Raw genomic sequence first — 25,512 nt, 5'->3', positions numbered from 1 at the left:
GCATGACAATTTAATGAAACATGTTAATCCTGGATTGGATCGTAGGCCAAAAAAAGATATTACCAGGACAAGTTAGGAATTTGAATAGGTCTGTTCATTAGTTAATGCTACTGTATCAATGTTAATTTCCTGATTTTGAAAACTGTACTGTTTAAGTATATAAAACATTAATTCTGGGGTAAGGGTATTCTCAAAATTCTTTGTATCATTGTTGTAACTTTTGTAAATGAGACATTATTTCCAAATGAAGAGTTAAAATAAGAACATCTAAAAGATACAGAAAAGTTTAATGAAAAGTAACCTTTCCTTCTTTTCCTATCTTCCAATTACCCAGTTTCCCTTTCCTGAGGCACCTGTTGTTTCTAGTTATGTTATTTACTTCAAACAAAATTTAAACTTTTTAAAGAAAATTGCACATTCGATAAATTCACAATTATTTACAAATTATGAATTTACATAATACCCCAGACTGAATTTATTTATTTAAAAATTTTTTCTTTAAAAAAAAAAAAAAAATTTTTTTTTTTTTTGGTGACATTGGTTAATGAAATCCAGTGTTTCAAGGTGTACAATTTAACAGTGGGCGCATATATATTGCATTGTGTGTTCCCCTCCCACAGTTACATTTCTTTCTGTCACATGTTTGACCTCTTTTACCCCTACCTACCTCCTCACTGAATTTCTTATTATTTCTACTCATCTATTGTTCTCTGTTTAGTGTAATGTTAAAGATATCAAGAAAGTCTCTTTTCTATTTGTCTTCAATGGTTTAAATAAAATCTATGTTTTATATACTTAAATGCATTCATAAGTAGTATGTTTTATGGTGTCAAATCATTTCCGTCTTTTCCGGGATATTGATTTCACTCTGTCTCCAGTTTAGGAAGGGACTTGTTCCCACTGGTAAGTTCAGAATCAACTGTTCAGAACTCAAGCTCATTTCCTCACAGAAATCATATGTATGGTAGTTAGGTTCCCTGCTGAGCTTAGAAAGCAGTCAAATTAGGCTATAATGTACACAAGGGTCAGTTCCAATATTACACATATAAATGAGAACCAAATTCTCATCTATAAAAATGTTGCTGTGGAGAAAATACCTCTAGTATTCCAACTTGAGAAGTCAGGCACATATAATCCTTTTTCAATCTCCACCTTTTCCAACCTCTCAATTCATGGCTATTCTTTTCCACAACCTAGAAAAAGAGCCAGATACTCCTAATTTTTCTTCCCACTCGCAAACCCTTACATGATAGTGTGCTAAGCTAAGTGGCAAAGGTAGTGCAAGCATAGAGTTATATAACTCTTCACTGTAACCAATGCCGAAGAGTGAGGAAGACGGGCAGAACTGAGAACGGATTTGTACCTGGGTGTGTGTATATATGGTAAATTGTAGTAGTGTTCACATATATTCACATATGCTGTCTCATATAATTCCCACTCCATTGATGTTAGGCTTGGACATGGTATTTGCTTTAGGCAATGAAATTTAAGTGAACGTGATGAATGCCACATCTGAGCAGGAGCTTTAAAATCACTTAGGTAATCTGACTTGGTCTCCTGTGCACCTGCCCTTAGCCTCACACTTTTAGTCTTCCAGGAATAAGAAGCTAAGTGCAACAAACCCAAAATTGACCCACTGCCTATAAGAGAGGCACAGCCAACCCAAAGCCTCATGTAATGGTAAGACAAAAAGCCAGATTTAGAAGCTGTTTGTGGTAGCAAAATCTGGTTGATAAAAGAATTCTTCTTCATCCAATATCCCCCCAATACTATCTGTCTGGCAACTACAGACCTTATGGCTCATCGACAGCTACTAGAGTGACATCGAAAACAGAGTCTAAATCAAAACCATAATGAGATATCACCTCACACCTGTTAGAATGGTTATGATCAAAAAGACGAGAAACAAGTGTTGGCGAGGATGTACAGAAAAGAGATCACTTGTGCACTGTTGGTGGGAATATAAATTGGTGCAGCCGCAATGGAAAACAGTACGAAGGCTCCTCAAAAATTAAAAATAGAACTACCATATTATCCAGCAATTCTACTTCCAAGTGTGTACCTGAAGGAAACAAAAACACTAACTTGAAAGATATCTGCATCCCCATGATCACTGCAGCATTATTTATAATAGTTAAGACATGGAAGTAACTTAAGTATTCATCAATGGATAAATGGATTAAAAAAAATAATAATGAGGTACAATGTACTATAATGAAATATTATTTAGCCATAAAAAGATGAAACTCTTGCTTTTTGTGACAATATGGATGGACCTTGAGGGTATTATGCTATGTGAGATAAGTCAGACAAAGACAAATACTGTATGACCTCACCTATATGTGGAACCTAAAAAACAACAACAAACAAAACAAAAAAACAAATTCATAGATACAGAGAACAGATTGGTGGTTGCTAGTGGTAGAGGGTGGGAGTGTGCAAAACGGGTGAAGGAGATCAAAAGGAGCAAACTTCCAGTTATAAAATTAGTAAGTCATGGAGATGTAATGTATGGCATGGTGACTACAGTTAATAATACTGTATTATATATTTGAAAGTTGCTGAAAGAGTAATCTTAAAAGTTCTCATCACAAGAAAAATTTTTTTTATCTATATGGTGATGGATAATTAGATTTGTTGTGATCATTTCAATATACACAAATATTGAATCAGTATGCTGTATACTTGAAACTAATTTGTTATATGTCGATTATATTTCAAAAAAGAAAAAAGAAAAAGAAACAATGACTAAAACTAGAAAGGGCATAGGTAGGCAATGTTGTAGTCTAAAGAATTACAAAAAATGTTTTCTGTTACCCTCATCTCTTGCCTGGATTTCTTTAATAGCCTTATTGCTCTCTACTCCTATCTCCCAATCTGGTTGGCACACAGTACTGAGACTAATCCTTTAAAAATATAAACTGGATAATGTTACTCTGCTGTCAGATCATGAGGGGTCTTGTAAGCCATCGTAAGGAATTTGAGTTTCACGGCAAAAACAGAAAAACATAAACCATAACATGGTGTGATCAGTTACCAAAGAGCCATTAATTTCCCTAAATCTCAGTGAGTCTTAAGGTAAAACTACATTAGTACAAAATAATGCTTAAAATTCAAAATAATGGCATTATTAAAAAAAACACTAAAGTATGTCTTACTATGCTCAGTTTATAATACTAGTGAAGAACATAAACTATTTTAAAAAATGCTTCCCTGTAATGCTAAAATTTCGCTAAAATTTGACGGATACTCAAGATATTACTCAATACATCCAGGACACACTTGTTAATAGCTCTTGGTAGTCTAAGGTGTATTGCTATTATTTCAAATATACTCAACTAGCATGTACATGTGCATTACTTCCATGGGAAAATCCATTCCAAGTTGATTTCAGTTACGTTTTTTCTTGTATCTCCAATGTGTAAGGTACTATATAAAGATTTACAGGATATAGTCCCTGCTTACGATCCTGCAATATAGTGGAGGACAGAGACATATAAATACTTAGGAATGCCAGGAATATTCTTCTTTACCAGCAATAGGGCAGAGATTATTTTCCACCCTGAAGAGAGAGTGGGCTGGTTATGGGCTAGACTACAGTAGCAGCTAAGAGCAAGAAGTAGATGCCTCTGAGCACAATTACTTGTTAACCTCTAACATTTACAAAAGAGAATGTAACTTTCTTTCTGGGTCATGATATGCCACACAAGAGAACAAAGAGTGGTGTGATTAAGTGATTACAAATAATGGACACTGAAAATAACCCCTCTGATGCCTGTTACTTCCTCAGTGATTCCTAAGTCAGATGTATGTAAACCGGGAGCTGTATCTTTTATGTCACGGGTGATCTCAAATATAGTTTCTACATATGAAATAGAAGAATAGTAAAATCATATGTGTAATATAGGAAAAGAGTTTCAAATAACTTTTGCTTTTTTATCTTTAAAATAAAGGTCTGTAACTCTTTTATACAGCACCTCAGTATTCGTAATATTTTGTTGGAAATATAAGCAGGGGAAGTGATAGATTCAAATCACTCTTCAAAAAAATCATAACTATAATAAAATACAATATACTACCTCTTCATATTACATACAGGAACAGGGCGAAGGGAAAATGAGTAAACAAAATCATATATAGGTACAAAGTGGGTAAGAAAATTTTTACTAAGGAAAACATTCAACATATTGATTCCTATCTAGAAAATATGAAGATTGTTTAACAAAAGAATCGATAAATTTACAAATTCAGATAATCCAGATCCTATATATGAAAATTAGCAATAAGTCTACACAATTTTGAATAGACAAATATGATATATACACACACACAAAAACATAAAACTAGCATTCAGGCTTACCGTAATAAGAGTTCTTTGGGAAGTTTTTTATTAATTACGGCTTCATCGCTATTTGAGAACATCTGCAAAAACAAAATCAGTGTGTTAAGTATTACTTAAAATTTTATTATGTTCAACTCAACAGTTTAGAGTAATACTCTTAGGAGAGAGGTGAATAAGTACAGTGGGTATTATAAGCCAAAGTCATATTTTCAGAGACTCTGAAAAACATTTTTGAGACATTAATTTGCTCCCTATCTTTAGAGAAAACAAATAGCATTCAGAAGGATAATACTATGTGCCATGTAACTCTTTTTAAGTGTTTTTCATGTATTTATGTACCGAGCCCTAATCTTCACTTTGCATATAAGGAAAGTGAATTACAAAAGATTTACTTGCTTAAAATCACGCCACTACAGTGACCATTTAAAAATGCCATTAAGGTAAAGTGCTTCCCCAAATCTAACTCACGTTTACTTGTTCAAGGACGTTCTCAGAAACCTGGAATAGGGACATTCTCTTCCAAGTTTTATATATCATGCAGAAAACCAATAATGCTTCATAACCACCATATGCATTCTTGATATGATCATTTAACAAATTAATCAAAATTAAATGGAGCCACCATTTCTTCCACAAAGGATATGACTCTAAGCTTCTCTAGTAAGCTACATTAAAAAAAAAAACAAAACCAAAAACCTACATCCAATAAAAAGCACAGTAAAAATGGCAAATACACATGTCACTGATGCTGAGAGAAATATGTTCAGTCCTACTATTAAGTACAGAGATGCTTCTTGACTTCATCCAATAAACATTTACTGAATACCTTGTCAATATTGGGCACTCTTCTAGGCAACGACATACAAAGAAAAAAAGATGCTACCTTCGTACTTAAGGATCTCTTGCTTTACAATGAAGAACACACAAATAGCAAAGACTTTACTAATTATTAGAGAAAAAAAAACAAGAGGTATATGACAGCAAAAGATGAAACAATTACCTCTGCCCACAGGTGATATCTAAACTGGGTCTTAAAGGAAACAATGGGGAGATAAGATGTATAAAGCCATGAAGTCATACAGAAGGTCCTGGCATTTCACGATTCAAAGTACATGAGTAATGGAGGGGAACATGAAGGGATAGGGACGTAGTGGACATAATGTACTTTCCCTTTAATCTCAGACATCTAAAGAATAATTATAATAAATAATTATATTTATTATATTTCCATTTACCTTTCAGCTAAATGGAAAGCCCTGTGAGGGCAGGGACCATGCCTTTCATGTTTGCCATCATATTACCAGGACTGAATATAGGGCCTGATACATGGTAGAAACTCAGTAAATCTAATGAGTGAACTGTTAAATGGATGCTGGGGTTAGGTCATGAAGGAAACTTGTATTCCGAGCTAGAAATCTGAAAAAATTCCTGTAGAGAAGAGAAACCTAAAGAAAGTAAGGTCTGGACTGGAGCAAGAAGATATGCTTAAGAATATGCTGAAATTGTAGTTCAAGTAAAAGATGATGCAGGTCTCTGTAAGACAACAGGGGTTAGTTGAAATGAAAAAATAGAAACTGGAGAAAAGGATTTTTAAAGAAGCAAAAAAACTTGGTGATAGAAGTTGATTCAACTACCAAGTTTCAGTGCAGCAAACAGACTTTTATAATAGAAGTAGTGCTATTCCCTGACAATTACATGTTTTAGGAAATTATATGACACCGAAGAATAATCTGCTTCCCTATAATATCTACCCATTGGTGACAAATTATTAAAAAATAATATTCCTCTTCTATAAGATAGTCTTTTAAAATGAAGCCATCACATTTTTTCCTAAACAAACTTAAGTTCTTCTCAAATGACCATTATAATTATTATTTGCTAGGTACACTTATAGGAAAGAATGCATCAACAATCAAGGATGGATAATGATATAAATAATGTCCTGCAAAGGTAGCTAAACTATCAAAAATTGAGACCTGGCAGACTTTTCTAAGTTAGATAGCACAGAACATATATCTTAAGCTTGAGATCTTTGGTAACAGAAAAAAAAAGAAGCTTATAAGTACAAAATAATATCACTATGTTCAACTCAAATCCACAAAAAGTAAAAAAATCATTTTTATATTCGAACTGCTAAGCTCTTTATCTTGTAAACCCAAAGTATTTCATTAAATGATATATTATCTCAGCTAGTAATGCATTTTGCTCACTTGAATACACAGTAATAAAATATAAATATAAACCTGCTATATATTATTCACATGGCTTCTACAACTCTAGATATAAAAAGGAACCAAACTCACACCCAGCAGCTGACTTTTTTCCTTGCTTTAGTCTACATAAACTGAATGCTGTTGTCTCTGTGGGAACATGAAAGTATATAAAGGGAAAAAGGAATACAAAGTATCCTGGGAGGATTTGGGAAACATCCGGCATACAGGAAATCTGTCCAGGTTTACATTTCCCTCATCCTCCTTCTGCACATATGTATCTTACTCCAAGTTTGCAAAGCAGGATCAGTGGTTCAAACTGTGTTCACCTGACTAGCAGCATCAGCAGAATCTTGTTAGAAATGCAAACTCTTGAGTTATACCCCAGATCTACAGAATCAGCAACTGGGAATGGGGAGGAGGTAGAGGGAAAGAAGGGAAATCTGTATTTTAACAAGCCCTCTAAGTGTTACTGATGCTTCTGAAAGTTTGAGAACCAATGGAACAGATAAAATAGATGGAGGCTCTCAGGACCCAAGAAATTACAGTTATAACAGATAATCAGAATATTTTATTATTTGAAGTGACACAGTAATGTAGTTTAGAAAATAATCCTAGAGGTAGACACAAAATAATTTTAGATGTTTTCTAGGAAACCCAAATGGCTTCTGCTCCAGTTTATGGTATTTGTAAAATAAATGTTTCACAAAAGCAACAGAATACACGTTTTAGATACTTTACTATTTCAGATGAATCCAAACTCTAGGTTTCTCATGCAAAATACAAAGAGTGCCAAAACCAATTAGATCAAGACTATAATGAATTAGAACAAATTTGTGAAGGATTTAAGCCATAATCATTGTAGAGGAAGTGACTATTCAAACATTTGACATTCTTAGGTAATCTGGTTTTATATTAACAAGGGGATATATTATTATGTATTTTTATAATCTAGCGACAAACAATTACAAGGATGTGGTCAGGGGAAAAAACATAAGAGCAACTAGATTTTTCACTATTATTTGTTTCAAGGTAGGACCTTATTCCCTAAAAAAGCAAACAGACATGGCAACAGTCCTGTCTTCTAAGAATAAGACATTCTTAAATTTAAAAAATCACTTAAATAAGTGATTTGGTTTGTTACACATTAGCATTTATTGTTGCTTTTTATAACATTGTAATGTTTTCTTCTATAATTGCATAGCTGAAAAATACAACTTTGAAACCACTTGTTACAAACTGTAATCATATCATCTAATAGAGTTCCTGAATTGTAATCAGTTTTGGCTATTAATTTAACCATCTGATTACTTTTTTAATCTTACTTTGGCACATGTTGGGGATTAGTTTACTAACATAATGAATTTAAATGTTTAGTACACAAATAAGACCCAGGAAACCTATTCAAGAAGCTTCAAGTCCAGGATCTGGATAGGAAATGACATATGTTGAACAAAGGAAATAGGAAAATACTTGCTCAACAGTGACTTCTGCTGATAATTTAATTAAGACTATAGTTACCAACTCCAAAAAAAAAAAAAGATGAAATGAAATTAAAAGATCTGACCTGTATTCTTTAAGCTCTATAGAAGAAACAGAAAATTTAATAGGTATTTTGGCAGAGAATACTAGCTATCCTCCAATATCCTTTCTCCTTTTCTAGAGTAACAGAATTCCCAATTTTTAACTAGTACATGGCTGTGTGAAAAGACAATCTTTTTTTAATGGATCATGCTTTTGATGTTGTGTATATGAACTCTGCCTAACCAAAGGTCTTAAAGATTGTTTACTGTTTTATTATAGAAGTTTTATAGTTCTAGTTCCTATATTTAGGTCTATGATCCATTTTAAGTTAATATTTGTAGATGGTGTGACATGAGGACCCAAGTTTATCTTTTTCCATATAGATATCCAATCGTTTTAACACCACTTATTTAAAAGACTACTCTTTCCCCCATTGAATTGCCTTTATTAAAACCTTTATTGAAAATTAGCTGACCACAAATGTAAACTTTATTTCTGGATTCTCAATACTGTTCTCTTAACCTATATATCTACCTTTATGCCAGAAACTCTGTCTTGATCACTATAGCTTTATAGTAAGTTTTGAAATCAGGAAGTATAAGTCTTCTTATTTTGTTCTCCTTCTTATGTGGTTCCAAAGTCATTGTGAAAAATCTGAGACTTCGCATTTCCATATAAATTTTAGAACCACTTTGCCAGTTTCTGCAAAAGAGCCTGCTGGGATTGTGATAGAGATTACACTAATTCTATAGGTTGATTTGGAGAGAACTGTCATTTTAATAATATTGAATCTTCTAACCCATAAACTTGGAATGTCTGTTCATTTATTTAGGTCTTCTATAATTTTCTCAGCAATGTTTTATAATTTGCAGTGTATAAGTATTTTCTTACATTTATTCCCAAGTATTTTATTCTTTTTGATGCTACTGTGAATCAAACTGTATTCTTAATTTCATTCTAGGACTGTTTGATGCTAGTATGTAGTACATCTTGTATTTGTCACTTCACGTATTTGTGGCTTTGAATCTAAAGTGTCTTTTATTACAGCATAAAGTTGAATCTTGTTTGTTTAAAAATCCAGTTTGATAATATATGACTTTTGATTTAAGTATATTACAAATTCACATTTAATATAATTGTTGATTTAGTTGCATATGTCTCTCATTTTGTTACTTCTCTTTTATAAGACTCATGTCTTTTCTCTGTTCCTCTTTTACTGTCTTCTTGTGTTTTAGATAGATATTTTCTGGTGTACCATTGTAATCCCTTTGTTTTTCTAAAAAGTGTAAAATTTCTTTCTTAGTGGTAGCTCTACTAATTATAATATGTACCTTAACTTATCACAATCTATCTTAGATTACTATTAATTCAATTCTGGTACAATACAGAAACATTGCTCCAACAGAAATCCATTTCCCCCTCCTCTTTTCTACTATTATGTTATGTATTTATCTTAAAAGCCCAATAATTATTGTTATGCAATTGTCTTTTAATTCAGTTAAACTAATAAGAGAAAAAATTATTTATAGGCTTCTATATTTACCTCTATAACTTTTACAGTGCTTTTTCTTCAAGTTATATTCTAGAACCATTACTATTTCATGCAAGGCAAGTCTGCTAACAACAAATTCTCTATGTCTAGGAATGTCTTTATGTTGTCTAAATTTTTCAATAATAGCTCTGCTGGACATAGAATTTACTTAAATTTTTAAAAAATTATTTTTGAAAGAAAACTCAAACAAAATATACCATTTGAAAGTGTACACTTCAGTGGCATTTAGTGTGTTCACAATGTTGTGCAACTACCACCTCTTTCTTGTTTCAAAATTTCTCATCCCCCCAGAACACCCCACAGTAAGTAATCACTTCTGAGACATACCACCCCTAATCTCCCATACTCAGGGCCTACCCAACAACTAATCTTTATAACACTATGGATTTCTCTATTTTGGATATTTCACATAAAACAGAATCATTCACTATGTCACCTTTTATGTCTGGCTTATTTTACTGTTTACAACATTTTTCAGGTTCATCCATATAGTACCATGTCTCAGTGATCCATTCTGTTTTATTGCTGAATAAAACTCCATTGTATGGATATAACGAATTTTGTTCATACATTCATCCATCAATGGACACCTGGATTGTTTTAGCCACTGTGCATATTACTACTATGAACAATATTTATGCACAAGTATTTTTATAAATATTTGTTTTCAATTCTTTTAATATCTATCTAGAAGTGGACTTTCTGGGTCATATGGTATTTCTATGCCTAACTTTTTTTTTTTAAGCTGTTTTCGACAGTGGCTGCACCATTTTACATTTCCACCAGCAATGTACAAGGGTTCAAATTTCTCCACATTATCACCAATACTTCTTAGTTTCCTTTTACCCTCTATTTTTAATTATATCCGTCCTAGTGGGTGTGAAGTGCTATTTCACTGTGGATTTTATTTGCATTTCCATAACGACTAATGATGTTGAGCATATTTTCATAGATACTTTGAGGAAGTATCTATTCAAGTCCTTTGCCATTTTTAAAACTGAGTTGTTTGTTTTGTTATAGCTGACTTGTAATAGTTCTTTATATATTTTGGATATTAGACCCTTATATAGTCTGGATATAAGTTGCATATAATTTATTCTATTCTTTAGGCTGCTTTTTCATTTTCTTGAGGGTTTCCTTTCATGTGTAAATTTGACAATTTTTTCTTTCCACACTTTCAATGTCAGCCACCTGGCTTTCTGACTTCCACTGTTTCTGATGAAAAGTCAGCTGTTAACTGCATTGCTGTCTCCTTGTACATCATGAGTTATTTTGTCCTGCTTTCCAGATTTCTTCTTTGTACTGGATTTAAACAGTTCAACAAAATGTGTCCAGGTGTAGATCTCTCTGTGTTAATCCTACTTGGAAATCACTGAGATTTATGGATGTGTAGATAAATGTTTTCATCAAAATATGGGGAAATTTCACCTATTATTCCTTCAAGTATTTTTTTTCTGACTCTCCTACCTCCTTCTGAGACTCCTATTTCATGTATGTTGGTAAAGTTATGTCCCACAGATTTTTGAGGTTCCCTTCTTGTTTCATTCTTTTCTTTGAACTGGATAATTTCTATTACTCTATCTTCAAGCTCAAAAATTCTCTCTGTATGATTTCCAATTTGATACTGAGTCTCTCTAGTGACTTTTTCAGTTATTCTATTTTTCAATTCCATAATTTCCATTTGGTTCTTTTTTATAATTTCTCTTTCTTTATTGACATTCTTTATTTAATGAGTCATTGTCATACTTTCCTTTAATTATTTAAACCTGATTTCCTGTAGTCTTTGAACATGTTTATATTAGCTGCTTTTAAAGTGGTAATTGGCCTCCTTTAGTTGCACATGATAAAGTGTGGTAAGAAATACACTAAAAAGAGAACTATATTAGAGAAAACTATAAAAAGAGAACTAAATATCAGTTCAAGAGTATAGCTGGAAGGCCCTTTTAAGACCTCAGAAATTTTAAAAGCCATGCCTCGTTAACTCTATTAACTATATAAAAAGGCCTCTAAGAAAATTTAGGGAATTATGCCATAGTAACCTGTCACAACCAAAGTAGAGAAAGGTCTGTCTTAAAATGAGTTATAATAAATGTAGCTTTTGGGGACATCGAATACACAAATCAAATTATAGAAAATCCCAGAAATTTTAAAGGAAGTTGTACCAGCAGGATCAAAAGGGACAGAGACTATTCAAAATGAAAAGAGGCCTCCAGGCTCCCAACTTTCTATAGGAAGGAATATGCTGAGAAAGCTACTCAGTTTCATAAGACATTTCTTATGTAAAAGCAGAGACCTCTCAGAAAGCAGCATTAAAAGTCCAAAATGTGGTACCAAGAATCACAAGAACAATGGATATGGGAACCATTCCCAAGAAGCAGAACTGAGCCCCAATTAAGGCGCATTTCCTGCTCCTGGAGTAGGTGACCCTGACAACCTGTGCCCAGCTAGATTTCAGAATTAATATGGACCAACAACTGCTATGTGCCTCCCATTACTCTCCCCTTTTAGGAAAAACATCCATTGCCATTACTCTATCCCTGTGACAATGATATATGTTGGTGTGTGCAGCAGATAACTTTCTTTGGTCACTGGTCTCTGAATCAAGAGGCCCCTCCCTCATCCATCTCAGAATGTGATGCAGGTAACAAGCTACAGGTCTTCACTTTTACTTGTTTTGGATAAGACTTTGGAGGTCTTGGGAGGGGATATTTTACATGTGATAAGAATGTAAATCATTGGAACCAGAGGAAAGACCACAGCAGAACCTCAGAACAATGTCTCCAGATGAACCTTATCTCCTTGAGGCAATGCCCTTCTACAATGAGATTTTACTGTGCCTCCCTTCAAAAGATAAACTCCATCCATCCTCTGCATCTCAGTTAACATGGTGACTTCATCTAACCAATACACTATGGAGAAAGTAACACTGTATGACCCAAGGCTAAGTCTTAAGAGACAGTGAAGCTTTATCCTCTTGAATACTCCTGCCACCATATAAGAAAGCCTTGGCTGCAACTTCTGAATGATGGGGCCATGTGGAAAAAGAGTAACAGCTGACAGTGAAACTAAGGTCTCAGACTGTAAATAAGACCATCTGAAACACTCAAGCCCCAGTCAAGCCACTAGATAACTACAGCCTCATGAGTGATCTTTTCCAGTGACCAGCAGAAATGACAGACTAAATAATTGTTTTAATTGTTTTAAGTTTTAGATTGTTAACAGCAAAAGCTACGAAAACAGGTTCTATGTTTTAAAAATTTATGACTCATGATCTAAATTTCATAGATTTGAATAAAACTGAAGACATATAAAGGTAGCTCAACATAGGTCAAATCTTTCAATGGGAGGAAATTTTAAGGAGAGATTAAGGATGAATTTTCATAAAGAAATCCAGATTTGAAGCTGCAAACAATTTTTTTTAAACTACTTTTTCCTATAAGTAATTTTTACTGCTTCTGCCATTCCCTCACTCAGCCAACACCGGATGTTTTTCTGATTGGCTGGTTTTCTTGCCAGAATCTAAGAGGAAAAACATTTTTGTATGGCTAAATAAATATAAAACGAGTAATTCCTCCACCCAACATCTTGTCCTTAGTAGAACTGTAACTGCTTTTTGGAAGAAAACTACTGCCAGTGCATTACCATCTCATGACTAAATTTGTTGTAGGAAAGAAATCTCCAGATAAAAACACCAAGGAAGGGATACATTCAGAAAACAAACATTACTTAATAGACCAAACTTTCTGCTTTGGACACCCTCTAATATCTGACCCAATATTTCGAGCTTTCTTTTATCCTGACTTCTGATTTCTTAACCAAAATCTATATCCACTACCAATTCATTGCTCTCAGTCTAAAATAAGTATACACTTTTATTCTGTTCTCTGTTGAGTATCTCTTTCACTTACTAAGTTTTAACTATATCCAGCAACATTCTAGGGCCCTGAGCACTTCATGAACTTTGATGAATCACTGGATATGACTGGAATTCATTTTGGGTGCTGGTCAGTATCGGAAATTGTGAACGAAAAAGGAGTTATGTAATAACTCTGACAAGCTCAGTTACCGAAAGTAACCTCACAGGGTGACCTGATCATAAATCCCTAACTGAGGAGGTCGTGGTGGGCAGTCACAACCCAAACCTATACTTCTTTAGTAAAAGGTTTATCTTTGCCTTAAGCAAGCCTTGTCCATTGTTCTTGTGCATCCAGGTTAACACATCTGTGAAATTCCAGAATAATCTTCTTTTTCAGACCCCTCAGCATAACCACCCTCAAGGGAACACAAGATCTTGTTGTTTGTATACCATCCCTATTCACTATAAATGTTAACTGCTAACAATCTTGTACCTGCCAATGTAAAAGAAGTATGTCTCTCCATTTTACTTTTTATCCAATCACGGGGATTTCTCTACCTTGCTTTCTCCACCCCCTTAATCTACTACCAATGGACTCCACATAAAAGAAATGCAAAAGAGAAATTCCCCAGAGCATTTTGAGACCTTGCTTCCAAAGCATGTCCTCAGTTTTGGTCAAATAAACTTATAAAATTTTCTATAAGTCTAGACATTCCTGCACTGACAAAATCTCCCACGTCTTACTGAAAACTTCTTTTGAAGTTATGAAGTGAAAGAAAAGAACTGAAAAATTCAAAGTAGCAATATCATTACATGTCTGTCTCTCTTCTCCTCCACTTCTCCAGTCCCACTCCATCTATAAACACAAAAGAACTAAGAGGTAGATACTGCAAGCCGATAATGGAATTTGACTCAGGAGTAGCAAGCATTTAAACTGAATCTCTTATTCCAAAATGCCATAGGGATTGGCTAATGAAGGGAAAATAGGCTTTGATTTCCTCGTCTACAAATTCTAGTCAATGTGCCAAAAACTGAAAACTGGCAGAATCTGTGGAATTTTCCAAGACATATATCAAATAGTAATTTTGCAGTTCACTAACAAATACACATTTTAAATCATCTTACTGCTATAGAAATAGTTCTAAAGCAATAGTATTTCTATGTAGCGATATTACTTATTTGCAGAAAAAGCCTTCCCCTGTTTTAGATAATATAAGGAACAAATAAAGTATATAGTACCCTAGACATTCTAACCACATGCCAGAAAATATATTTTAGATTTAAAAGGAACCAAAAGAAACAATATATTAAATTAAAACATAAAGTGGAAGAGAAGAAAAAACTGCAAGAAAGATATTAAGGAAAAGTGATACCAAGTTAATAAACAATGGAAATCTATTAGACTTAGACCATGATATGAATGAGACAATGGTACTATTATAAACAAGCTACTTAAATAAAGTATGCATGATATAGCTAGGTATTTAGCTGGTGTTAATTAGTGATAAATATCTGGAAAGAAGTCTCTATAATATGCCCTATAACAACTGATTTTTTTGTACAAAAAGGCAACCATAACAAAATACCTTGGGAAAAACAGCAGGGTCCTCCCTATCCTTACACTCTATTGAATCTTGCAGGGGCTTCTTCTGATATTTGCCTTTTTCTGAATATGCTTGATTTATCAAATTTAGATATTATTTACTGACATCCTGCCACGGAATTAAGTATTTAGCTTCAACCTCTACCTCCCACCCTCCACACCCTATGAAACTTTATCACAATATTTGTTTAAATCAAGAGTCACTGTGAATATAGGATTGGATAGATACTACTCAGTGTTGAGCCACGTAAAATAGGACCGTGTATTCCGCCCTACAAATTTATGACTACCTTATTTTTTCCTACTTTCTATATATTTTTAACTTTTCCTCAAATGCTCCAACATCTGTCAAAGGTCTATCAATATTTTCCAACTACTCGAACACATCAGATACTGTATTTTCCTGGACTCATACATTCCTAGAACCCTTTGTTCTTTCTTCTGCAGCACTCTGTTAGGAGTTCCTCTAGACTGGCTGCACAGCTATCATCTTGGGCTTTCCCTTATCCACTCTTTGACTAAATTCTGCTTCTTAAAACTGATTTCTTCTCTCTTATTTTAAAAAAGGTTCATGAGAACTGAAATTTTGGAGTCACTTGCATGTCTAAAAATACCTTTATTCTAGACTCACATTTGACTGATAATTTGGCTGGAAATAAAATTATAGGTTGGATATCCTTCCCACTGAAGACATCTGAAGACTCGGCTTGATACACTTCTATCTTCCTATGTTACTACTCTGATATATAATGCCATTCTGATTGGTCCTTTGAATGTAACCTCTAGTTACCTTTTCTGAGAGTTTTTACCATAGTCTCTGTATCCTAGTTAACTGCAATTTCATGACCAAGCCTCTTGGTCTGTGTCTTTACTTTCTTTCATCTCTTTTAATTTGCAAATCTATGAATCAATTTGGAAATTTGGGGGGTATAATTTGTTTTCTCTGTCCTCTCATTTTTTATTCCTATTAGTCAAATACTGGACCTCCTGATCTACCTTTAATTTTTACCCTATTTCCCATTCGCCCCAAGAATACTCACCAGCAGTGCTTACAGCTGCAGCATTACCCCGAGATAACTCATGGATTATAGTCTTAACCTTACCCCCAAAGTTTGCCATGAAATAACTCACTTTTATTACCATTTTCGCATTGCTCTAGTATATCGATAGTCTTTGGAAAGAAATAACATTTTATTTATAGCATTCTGTTTTTAGTAGTGGTATTTCCATTTACAAATATAGTAATTCCCGATTGCTGAAAATGTCAAATCCTAGAAAATGTAGCATTATTTTTCTCCTATTTCTCTCATTTAATCTTTTTGTTTTGATTGCTAGGAAATTGCTTCAACTTCACTTTCAGTATTTTCACTAATTTGGGGGGGTATCATATTTTTTATTTCTAAGAGATTTCTTATTTGTTGAAAGATTTTCAAAATAGCATCTTGTTTTTTTGAAGATGCGACATTGCATTTCTTAGAGATTAATACCCCTTCTTCCCCTCCACTCCACCCCTAGTTTTTTTTCCTTTGATCTCTGCCTTGCCTCTTTTTATTTCTTTGTTTGTTTGGTCTCTCATTTTGGAGGCTTTCCTCAACTATCAGGTTATCCTTGGCTGTCCATTCCTACTCATGGTATTAAGAAGCTAAATGGAAGCTAATTATGATTTCAAAGACCCAGCAGTCTGTATGCAGATTTCCATTTCATTCCTTGGCTCCATACCCCTATTCTCTCCATGCATGTAATGCTCGTGGATACAGAACCCTCAGCTTCTACTTTCTTGAAGGAAAAAAATTCCATTTCCTACACAGGGAAGAAGTAGTGTGCACAGGATTCAACCACTTCATATAAGACTTTCAACCATTACCAACTTTAAATCTCAAGCCTCATCCTTGTCTTTTCAGAGACTTTTTGCTACCAAGTATTAAGTCTTTGGGGAGGTTTTGTTGGGTAAACTTGTCCCTGCATCCAACCCAGGGTATACCTTCCTCCACTTGGCTAAATCACTTAACATTCATCAACTCATTTTTTATCTTCTAAAAAACAGTTGAAATTTCTCATTTAAGGTGGTTTCTTCTTCCATTCATTTTTGTCCCTGTGGTCTCATGCCTCTTTTTATTCATTTATTATAATTTTACTGCTATTTGAAAAGGAAAAGAAATAGAAATACAGAGTCAAACCCCCATGTTTAACCACAATTCTCATGCACTAGTTTTAGATGTCTTGGATAAAATCATAAGTATATTTACTAAACATGTGGAGACCGTAAAACTCATTAGGAAAAATAATACCTTGGATAACAGAATAAGTATTCAACATGATTTTGAAAGGACAGTATCAAGAGGAAACAAAACAAGAATAAATTTAAAAATCTCATTTAGATTAAGCAATTACCAGTTACATAAATACGAAACAGGAAATTTGGTTTCATAGAACACCTTAGGTAGTTTTAGTTTATTATAAGTCAGTTATTTGGCCTGCTGTAACATTTTAAAAGAAAATAAAAACTATAATCTTAGAATAAATCAATGAGAAGCCAAATAAGGAAGAAAACTACCCTACTGTATATTCTCAGTGGTTGTCATCAACTCTAACATCACATTTGAGAAAGGAAATTGACTAAATATTAAGTAGAAGATGGATCCTAGAATATTGAGAAGTTCTAAAACTAAGCCTTTGGAAAATGGTAAAGAGAAACAGTTCTCCTTTAGAATCAAGGAGTTCTATATTATTTCAGATAACCAACCTAGAAGAATAGAGACAATTTGTATTAAGATAGATCTGGCTTAAATATGTAAAGCTGTGAGCTCTCCCCATTACTGGTCAGCCAGCCTTCCTAGTATCAAGGTTGTCACAGAGTAGATACTTCCATTGAGAAAGAGCTTGAACTACATGACATTAAGTTTGGCACCACTAAAAAACTCAAGAGAAACAATCCAAGAGACAAAGAAGGTCATCATATAATGATAAAGAAGACATACCAATCGTAAATATTTATGCACCCAACATGGGAGCATCTAAATCCATAAAGCAAATACTAACAGAGCCAAAAGCAGAAATAAAACAGCTATATACTAACAGCATGGGATTTTCATACCCTACTCCCAACAATGGATAGGATTTCCAAACAGAGATTCAATAAGGAACCAAAAGGTTTGAACAACACTACAGAGCAAATGTACCTAACAGATATATATGGAACATTCTGTCCGATAACAGCAGAATACATATTCTCCAGGACTGAATATGTTAGGCAACAAAACAAATCTCAAAAAGAAGTTATATCAAGTATCCTTCCTGATCACAATGGTATTCCAATGAGTGCTTTCCAACACCATCAAGCAATTCTCCAATCCTTAGCAAACACCAACTGGGTGTCCTACCAATTTAACTCAATTCTGACACCAACTACCAGGAGATAGTGTCAGATCCCACAGGTTAAGGATTCAGTCCCATAAGACTGCCCCCACTTCAGATGCCAGCAATAAGCACAGGTTGTTACCTGTGCTTCCAACCAACTGGCTATGAACTGGCAGTTCCCATGACCCACTCCTCAGGGTCAATTTCCTAAAGCAGATCACAAAACTCAAATATTAATTTACATTTGTCAGTTTATTATAGAAAAGAGCCAGATGAAGAGCCACATAGGGTGAGGTCCAGAAGGGTTGTGAGCACAAGAGCTTCTGTCCTCATGAGAACTGGGATGTGCCACCCTCCTGGCATGTGGACGTCACTAACACAAAGTATCTCCTAAACCTTGTCTTTATGGAGGCTCCATTACATAGGTAGGAGTGATTAAATCATTGGCCACTGGTGGCTGTTCAACCTCCAGCCTTTCTCTTCTCCAGAGGTAAGGGGGTGGGGAGTATGGGGAACAAGACTGAAAGTTCCAACCCTCTAGTCACAGTTGGTTGCCCTGGCAATCAGACTGCATCCTTAGGTTACCTAGGGGCTTTCCAAAAGTCACCTTATTAACATAAGCTCAGGTGTGGTTGAAAGGGTCATATTATGAATAACAAGATGCCATTTCATCTTTACGGCTCTGAAATAAGGACAGGGTCTGGGGGAAATGAGAGAAGATAATCAAAGGGTACAAACAACTTTCAGTTACAAGATGGGTAAGTTGTGCAGCTCTAAAGTACAGCGTATTTTAAAAGCATAGTGACTACTGTATACTTGAAAGTTATTGAGAGTAGATCTTAAATGCTCTAACACACACACACACACACACACACACACACACACACACACAAAAACATTAACAATGTAAGGTGATGAATGTGTCCACTAACCTTATTGTGGTAATCATTTTGTAAAACATACATATATCAAAATCATCACATTGTACACCTTAAACTTAATGGCTATTATATTATCTCAATAAAGCTGAAAACAAACAAACAAAAAGAAACAGAAAAGGGAACCAACAGAGGAAATAAATGTAATTAACAAGGATTACAGAATGTGTTAGACAGGTTTTCCTAAATACATTCAAAATTGAAATCAGTGCAGACTGAGGAAAAATCAGGCTAGCATTGTTACCAGGTGTTATAAACAAATTAAAACTTAACCTAGAACACAGGTTTGATAACTGTTTTTTGGCACTACGCTTGATCTTATCTCCCCAAACCAGTGGTGATCCAAAATGAAAAACATCAAGACAATGAGATTTTTCATAAATCTACATGTATTCCATTTTTAAATGATGGGATTATATCCTTTAGATTTGGTGTAAATTAATCTGGAGTTTATTTTAAAGATCAATGACTATCAGATCGTTTTGAAAAATAACATTGGCAATGTCTTTATTTAGGCCCTTCCCTCTCCCCACCCCCACCCCCGCCACCAATTTTACTAATCGAAAGGTTTTGTAGATTTCCTAGAATATATGTTTCATGGAACAGTTCTATAAAGAATTTGGTCATGAATGACTTTATAAGGTTGTCTGCCATCAGCCATAAAAAAATGAACAAAAACATGTTTATATATGTTTTTAAAAATCGACACTGATAGGCATAGCCTCTTGATACATAAGCAGAATTTTAAAATTCAGCTATCTTTTCTCTGGGGCCATTCTCTTACTAGAAGACAATTTTCTAATCTCTTACCTGGCTGATGGAATTCTGGAAGTAGGTAAGGGAAGGAGACTGGATGATTCCAATATTCAGGGGGCATCTTATCCCCATCCTCCTCTAGGCTTGGGGTCCTAGGTCCTGAATTTCTCAAATTCAATTCCTCCAAAGAAAAATTTCCTGATTTCTATGAGACTGATGGCAGCAGCCCAACGGCTCAAGGTGAAGAGGGAGAGTACTGGAAGTAAGAAAGAGGCAGAGAGGGGTCTAGCTCTCATTAAAGACTTTCAAACAACCCCTTTGTCCTCAGCCTTCATCTGTGGTATATGGTACCTCCATGCTCTGAGCTTTTCCCGCAGGAGTCCTGCAGACAAATTATGATCTGTTTCTTTCGTGCCACTATTCTCTTCTAATAGGCACTTGGGTTTGACCTTCTCCTCTGCTAGGTCACTTACTATTTCTGCTTTCTCTCTTCCCATAAAAGTACTATTACAGATGTCTCATATTTTCAAAGATGGAGTTTATATTTGCTTTTATGTGATTTTCAAAAGTCTGAAAATAATTTTATTTTTCTGTCTTAAAACCAGAAAGTGGTGATTTTTGTAATCTTTTAAGTCAAATAACCTTGAAAATGAGCCAACTGCTATTAAGGGGCTAAATGTTTATGTTTGATAATAAATTCCCAAATGATAACACAATTGAAATCAAGAACTCAAATTCTGGGTTAAATTAGACTATTTTATTTTCAGACAGAGCCTATACTTTCTCATCTCTATGAATTTATTATTCTTAGAAGAATTTATTATTCTTCTACCTAGAAATCTACCTAGAAACCATTTTTAATGCTCTGCTCCAATTTGATATCTCTATAAAAGCTCCTCTGATTCTCTCTGTTGGGAGGGAATGCCTCCTTCCCACTTTAGGTTTTCATTATGATGAATTTTCTCTAAACATACTCTTGGCATCTCTATACTACTTCACTGATAGAGATGAGTGCCTTATCTGAACTTAGCTGACCAGTTAATTTTAGATGAAGAGCAAACTTGGCCCATCTCTGTGTACCTTTTCCAGGTGTGGAACAAGCATTTTCCATTTCTTTAGGGCCACTCTTCCCTACAGAGATGCTTGATCCAGTATAGCACTACTTATAACTAAGTGGGTCTACCTAAAGGATTTCAGTTAAAAGATACAATTTGGTTCACATACTGAAAGTTGTATCCTCCAACCTGATCTGTTAGTAATAAAATTGATGTGTTGGTCCCTGTCACTCCTGTTTTCTGCATTTGTTTGGAACTTCGGCAAGGATAAGGAATGCTTTACTTGAGACTTCTTCAGAAATCCCAATTTTCTTTAGATAGATATGTTCACTGCTTTTCTATCATTCATAGCACAATGCTTATAGTTCTATTACAGAGTTTAAATTTTGCTTACTGTGTTGTCTTCTAACCTACCAGGCTGTAAATATTAAGAAGGTAGATTAACCACAGTACCTTACACACAAGTCACAATATAAATATTTGTTAAACTGACTGAAGGGCTAAATGCTTCTTTAAACTAAAAGATGATTTTTGTGGTTTCAGGTTACACTCATTCTAAAGTCACAGCAACCACATATTAATATTGCTACAATATAACTAAGATTTTGTTTTTCCTTGCCAAATTTCCTCTAAAATATGTCAGGCCATTATCACCATTTCTGTTTTTTGTCTATATTCTTCAAGATTTTTAGAAACTAATTATACATCATGTAAATCTAAAACTGAAAATAATTCTGTTTACGCAAATGAAGTGGATAAATCTAAGCTGATATCTTAAGTTGCTTTTCTATGATACAGAAAAAAGACAATAACCACTCAAATTCACTGTATTAATATATCATCATCATGTGACTTCAGTGGTTAAAAATAAGTAGTACATTAAAATGATCAGGAGAAGATATAGCCAAACTAGTGGTTGTGGTCACTCTTCTATAGAACAAAAATTAGAAATTGAGAAAGTACATTTTTAGCATAATTGGAGTATTTCAAAATTAGGGAGCCAGAACTGGATGTTTTCAAAAACCTCAGATCAAAAGTGTACTGAGAGGCAACATCAGTGAAAATGGCAGAATAAAGAATTTCGAAATCCTACCTCTCCGTAAAAGTAACCAAAAGCTAGCAAAACATTTTTTTTTTTAACTCTGGAACTTAATCAAAGGCTTGCAACAACCCAAGGAGTGTATATTCAAACAACAACAATAACAACTACAACAAGGCCGACTCTCCTGTGGCATTTTAATTTACCCCAATCCCTGGATAAGCAATAGCTCTGAAAGTCAAATCTTGCATTGTTAGTGACTGAGGAACCAGAATAGATCTCATTTTCCAAGTGTGGTTATTATTTGTCTTCACTTGTTTCGTTGTTCCCTGGAAGACCAGCTCAAAAAGCTTGTCTTTATTTTGCCCAACTCAAAAGGGGCCTAGTGCTAAAGAAACTACCCGACTTTGTCCAAAACATTTACAGGCAAATGTTTTAGTCACGGCTGTCTGAGGGACAGGCATTTAAGGGAATCCCTGTACAATCATTAGCTGACTACTAAGCTAATGGAACAGAGATTTCAGAGACCACACATGACAAAGAATACAGACTTTACAGAATTACTTCAGGAAAGACACTGAACAAATGATACAGTAGGCAGCATTAACAAACCCAGGAGGGAAGAGAATTTCTAGAGTTGCCGCATTTTAATATTTAAAATGTTCAGTTTTCAACAATAAAATTTCAACACATGTAAAGAAATAATTTCCAAGTAATATATAAGGGTCTAGTATTGAAAATAAAAAAAAAAACTCTGACTCAACAATAGAATACAAATAACCTATTTTAAAAATGGCGAAGAATTTGAATAGACATTTCTCCAAAGAAGATACAGAAATGGTCAAAAAGCACATGATAAGATGCTCAATATCATTAGTCATTAAGGAAAAATAAAGCAAAACCACAATGAGAAACCACCTCACACCCACTAGGATGCTATCATTTAACAAAAAGAAAACAACTGTTGGCAAGGATATGGAGAAATCTGAACCACTGGACATTGCTGGTGGGAATGTAAAATGGTGCAGCTGCTGTGGAAAACAATTTGGCAGTTCCTCAAAATGTTAAACATAGAATTGCCACGTGATCCAGCAATTCCACTCCTAAGTATATACCCAAAAGAATTGAAAACGGGTTTTAAACACATATTTGCTCATAAGAATATTCACAGAGGCACTCTTTATAATAGCCAAAAGGTAGAAACCACCCAAACATGTTAATAAAAGGATAAACAAAATATGGTATATCCAGACAATGGACTATTCAGCCATAAAAAAGAATGAAGTATGGATACATGCTCCAACATGTTGAACCTTGAACACATGCTAAGAAGCCAGTCATAAAGACCACATACTATATGAAATTCAACTAAAGTCCAGAAAAGAGAAATCTACAGAGACAGAAAGTAGATCAGTTTTTGCTTAGAACAAAGGTGTGGTTAAGGATTGAGGGCAACAGATAAAGGGTACAAGTTTCTTTCTAAAGTTTAGAAAATGTTCCGGAATTGACAATGGTGATGATTTAGACCTATCTGTGCATATACTAGAAGTCACTAAATTGTACACCATAAAAAGGGAATAATGTGAATTATAACTCAATAAAAAGTAATTCAAAAATGTGTAGTCAAAGAGCTCTTTGAAGAAAGATAAAAATAAATTTACTCTTAGCAATAGAGTTCAGAAAACAACAGAGGAATATCTTTAGAATACCGAGGGAAAGTAACTGCAATGGAGAACTTTGTTCCCAGCTAACCCCAGATGACCTGAGCAATGAGAAAAAAAAGACATTTCCAGACATAATTAGGTGAGTGCACCACCCATACGTACACAGTAAAAGAACTTTTTAAAAGGATCCACTACTTTCAGAAGAAGAGGAGTGAACCAGGTACTTCTGCTTCTGCTTACAGCAGTGACTGGCCAGATTATTCTCATGAACCTTCTAAGAGCCACTAAAAAGTTGGGTGAAATATTAAAAGCAATGACAATAATAGGTGACTTCTTTAAAGCATGAAAGAGCAAAAAAACAGTATAAAGAACTACCAGTCCAAAATCTAGAATGTGAGGACCCAAAGAAGCCAGCTCAGTACTCAAGAATGAAACAACTTTTATATCAATAATATTAGGTAAAATTTAATTCAAGGACAAAAATCATTGAGTCAAAGAGGTATTTCTATAGATATAGAAACAATTCACCAATAAAAGCAAATTTAACATTCTTTAAAGTTTATATATCTTAACAATAGAGCTTCGAAATATATGAAGCAAAAACTGTACTACAAAAAAAAGTTTCGAGATGGCTGGAGAACTTTAATATTCTTCTCAAATAGTACAAAAGACAAAATGGGCAAAAAGCTAATAAAGACGTAAAGAATTTGAATAATACATATAACAAGCTTGATCTAACAGTTATGTGTAATGAACTAAGCCAAATTATGACAATAACTTGAACTTAGTGAATGCACATTGTACACCCAGCACCCTTGTAAGCACTTTATACACATATCATTTAATTTGCAACAACCCTAGATAGAAGGATTCTATTGTTATATCCATTTCATAATTTAAAAAACTGAGGTGCAAAGACTACATAAATATTCCAAGGTCACACAGCTTTAAATATTCATTGCATCCAAAATATGAACTGATTGAAATTAGCTTTGCCATAATTAGCCAGTGCACTGCATGTCAGTAATTAGAAAACAGTAAGATCTTTAAAAATAATGGATCTTTAATGTTTTATTGGATAAATGCTATGATCTCTTTCAAAAGTACTATGAGACTTTTTGAAGTTTTCTAAGTTTAAATAAATAGACTTAAAAATTTTTTTAAGGCCTTTTGAGCCACGCTTCTCTTGCTCAGGCCTGCTTCCATGTCTGGAGTAATAAGGCTTTCATCTTTCTATAAAAAAAAAAAAAATTCAGTCCACAAATACAAGGTCCACCTTCCTCTCCCTTGTAAAATCACTAGGTTTTCTTCTTCCGCCACTTTTTTTTTTTTGTTTCCTCTTCTTAAGGATCCTGAGGCTTTCACCCTCTGTTGAGCTATCAAATTTCATATTCAAATACAAAAAGAGCACAATTTTTACATGTTAAGAAAATAAGGTAGTCTGGTCTCCAGCCTCTGACTGGTAAGCACCCTCTTCTTCCTTCTTGCAACACAGCATCATTTTTAAAATTTTGTATCTGTGATCATTTTTTCTGTATCAAACTCACACATTCAACAAATAAAAACTACTACTTTGTTCTAACACATAGAATATTTACAAAAACTGATGATGTGCT

At 34.2% G+C, this 25,512-nt stretch overlaps 1 protein-coding gene across 4 annotated transcripts in view; it reads right to left on the bottom strand.

Moving 5' to 3' along the window:
- FBXL20 (F-box and leucine rich repeat protein 20) overlaps window positions 1-25,512 on the bottom strand; it is an 82,786-nt gene that overhangs the window by 38,420 nt on the left and 18,854 nt on the right. For all 4 annotated transcript variants that reach the window (XM_039873628.1, XM_039873627.1, XM_039873629.1 and 1 more), the window contains exon 2: window positions 4,361-4,422. In XM_039873628.1, the coding sequence (XP_039729562.1) occupies window positions 4,361-4,422 (62 nt within the window). The remainder of the gene's footprint in view (window positions 1-4,360; window positions 4,423-25,512) is intronic.

The sequence above is a fragment of the Pteropus medius genome, unplaced genomic scaffold (genome assembly GCF_902729225.1).
Source record: "Pteropus medius unplaced genomic scaffold, Ma_sr-lr_union100, whole genome shotgun sequence".
NCBI lineage: Eukaryota > Metazoa > Chordata > Mammalia > Chiroptera > Pteropodidae > Pteropus > Pteropus medius.
This window is presented reverse-complemented; position numbering and strand designations above follow the sequence as displayed.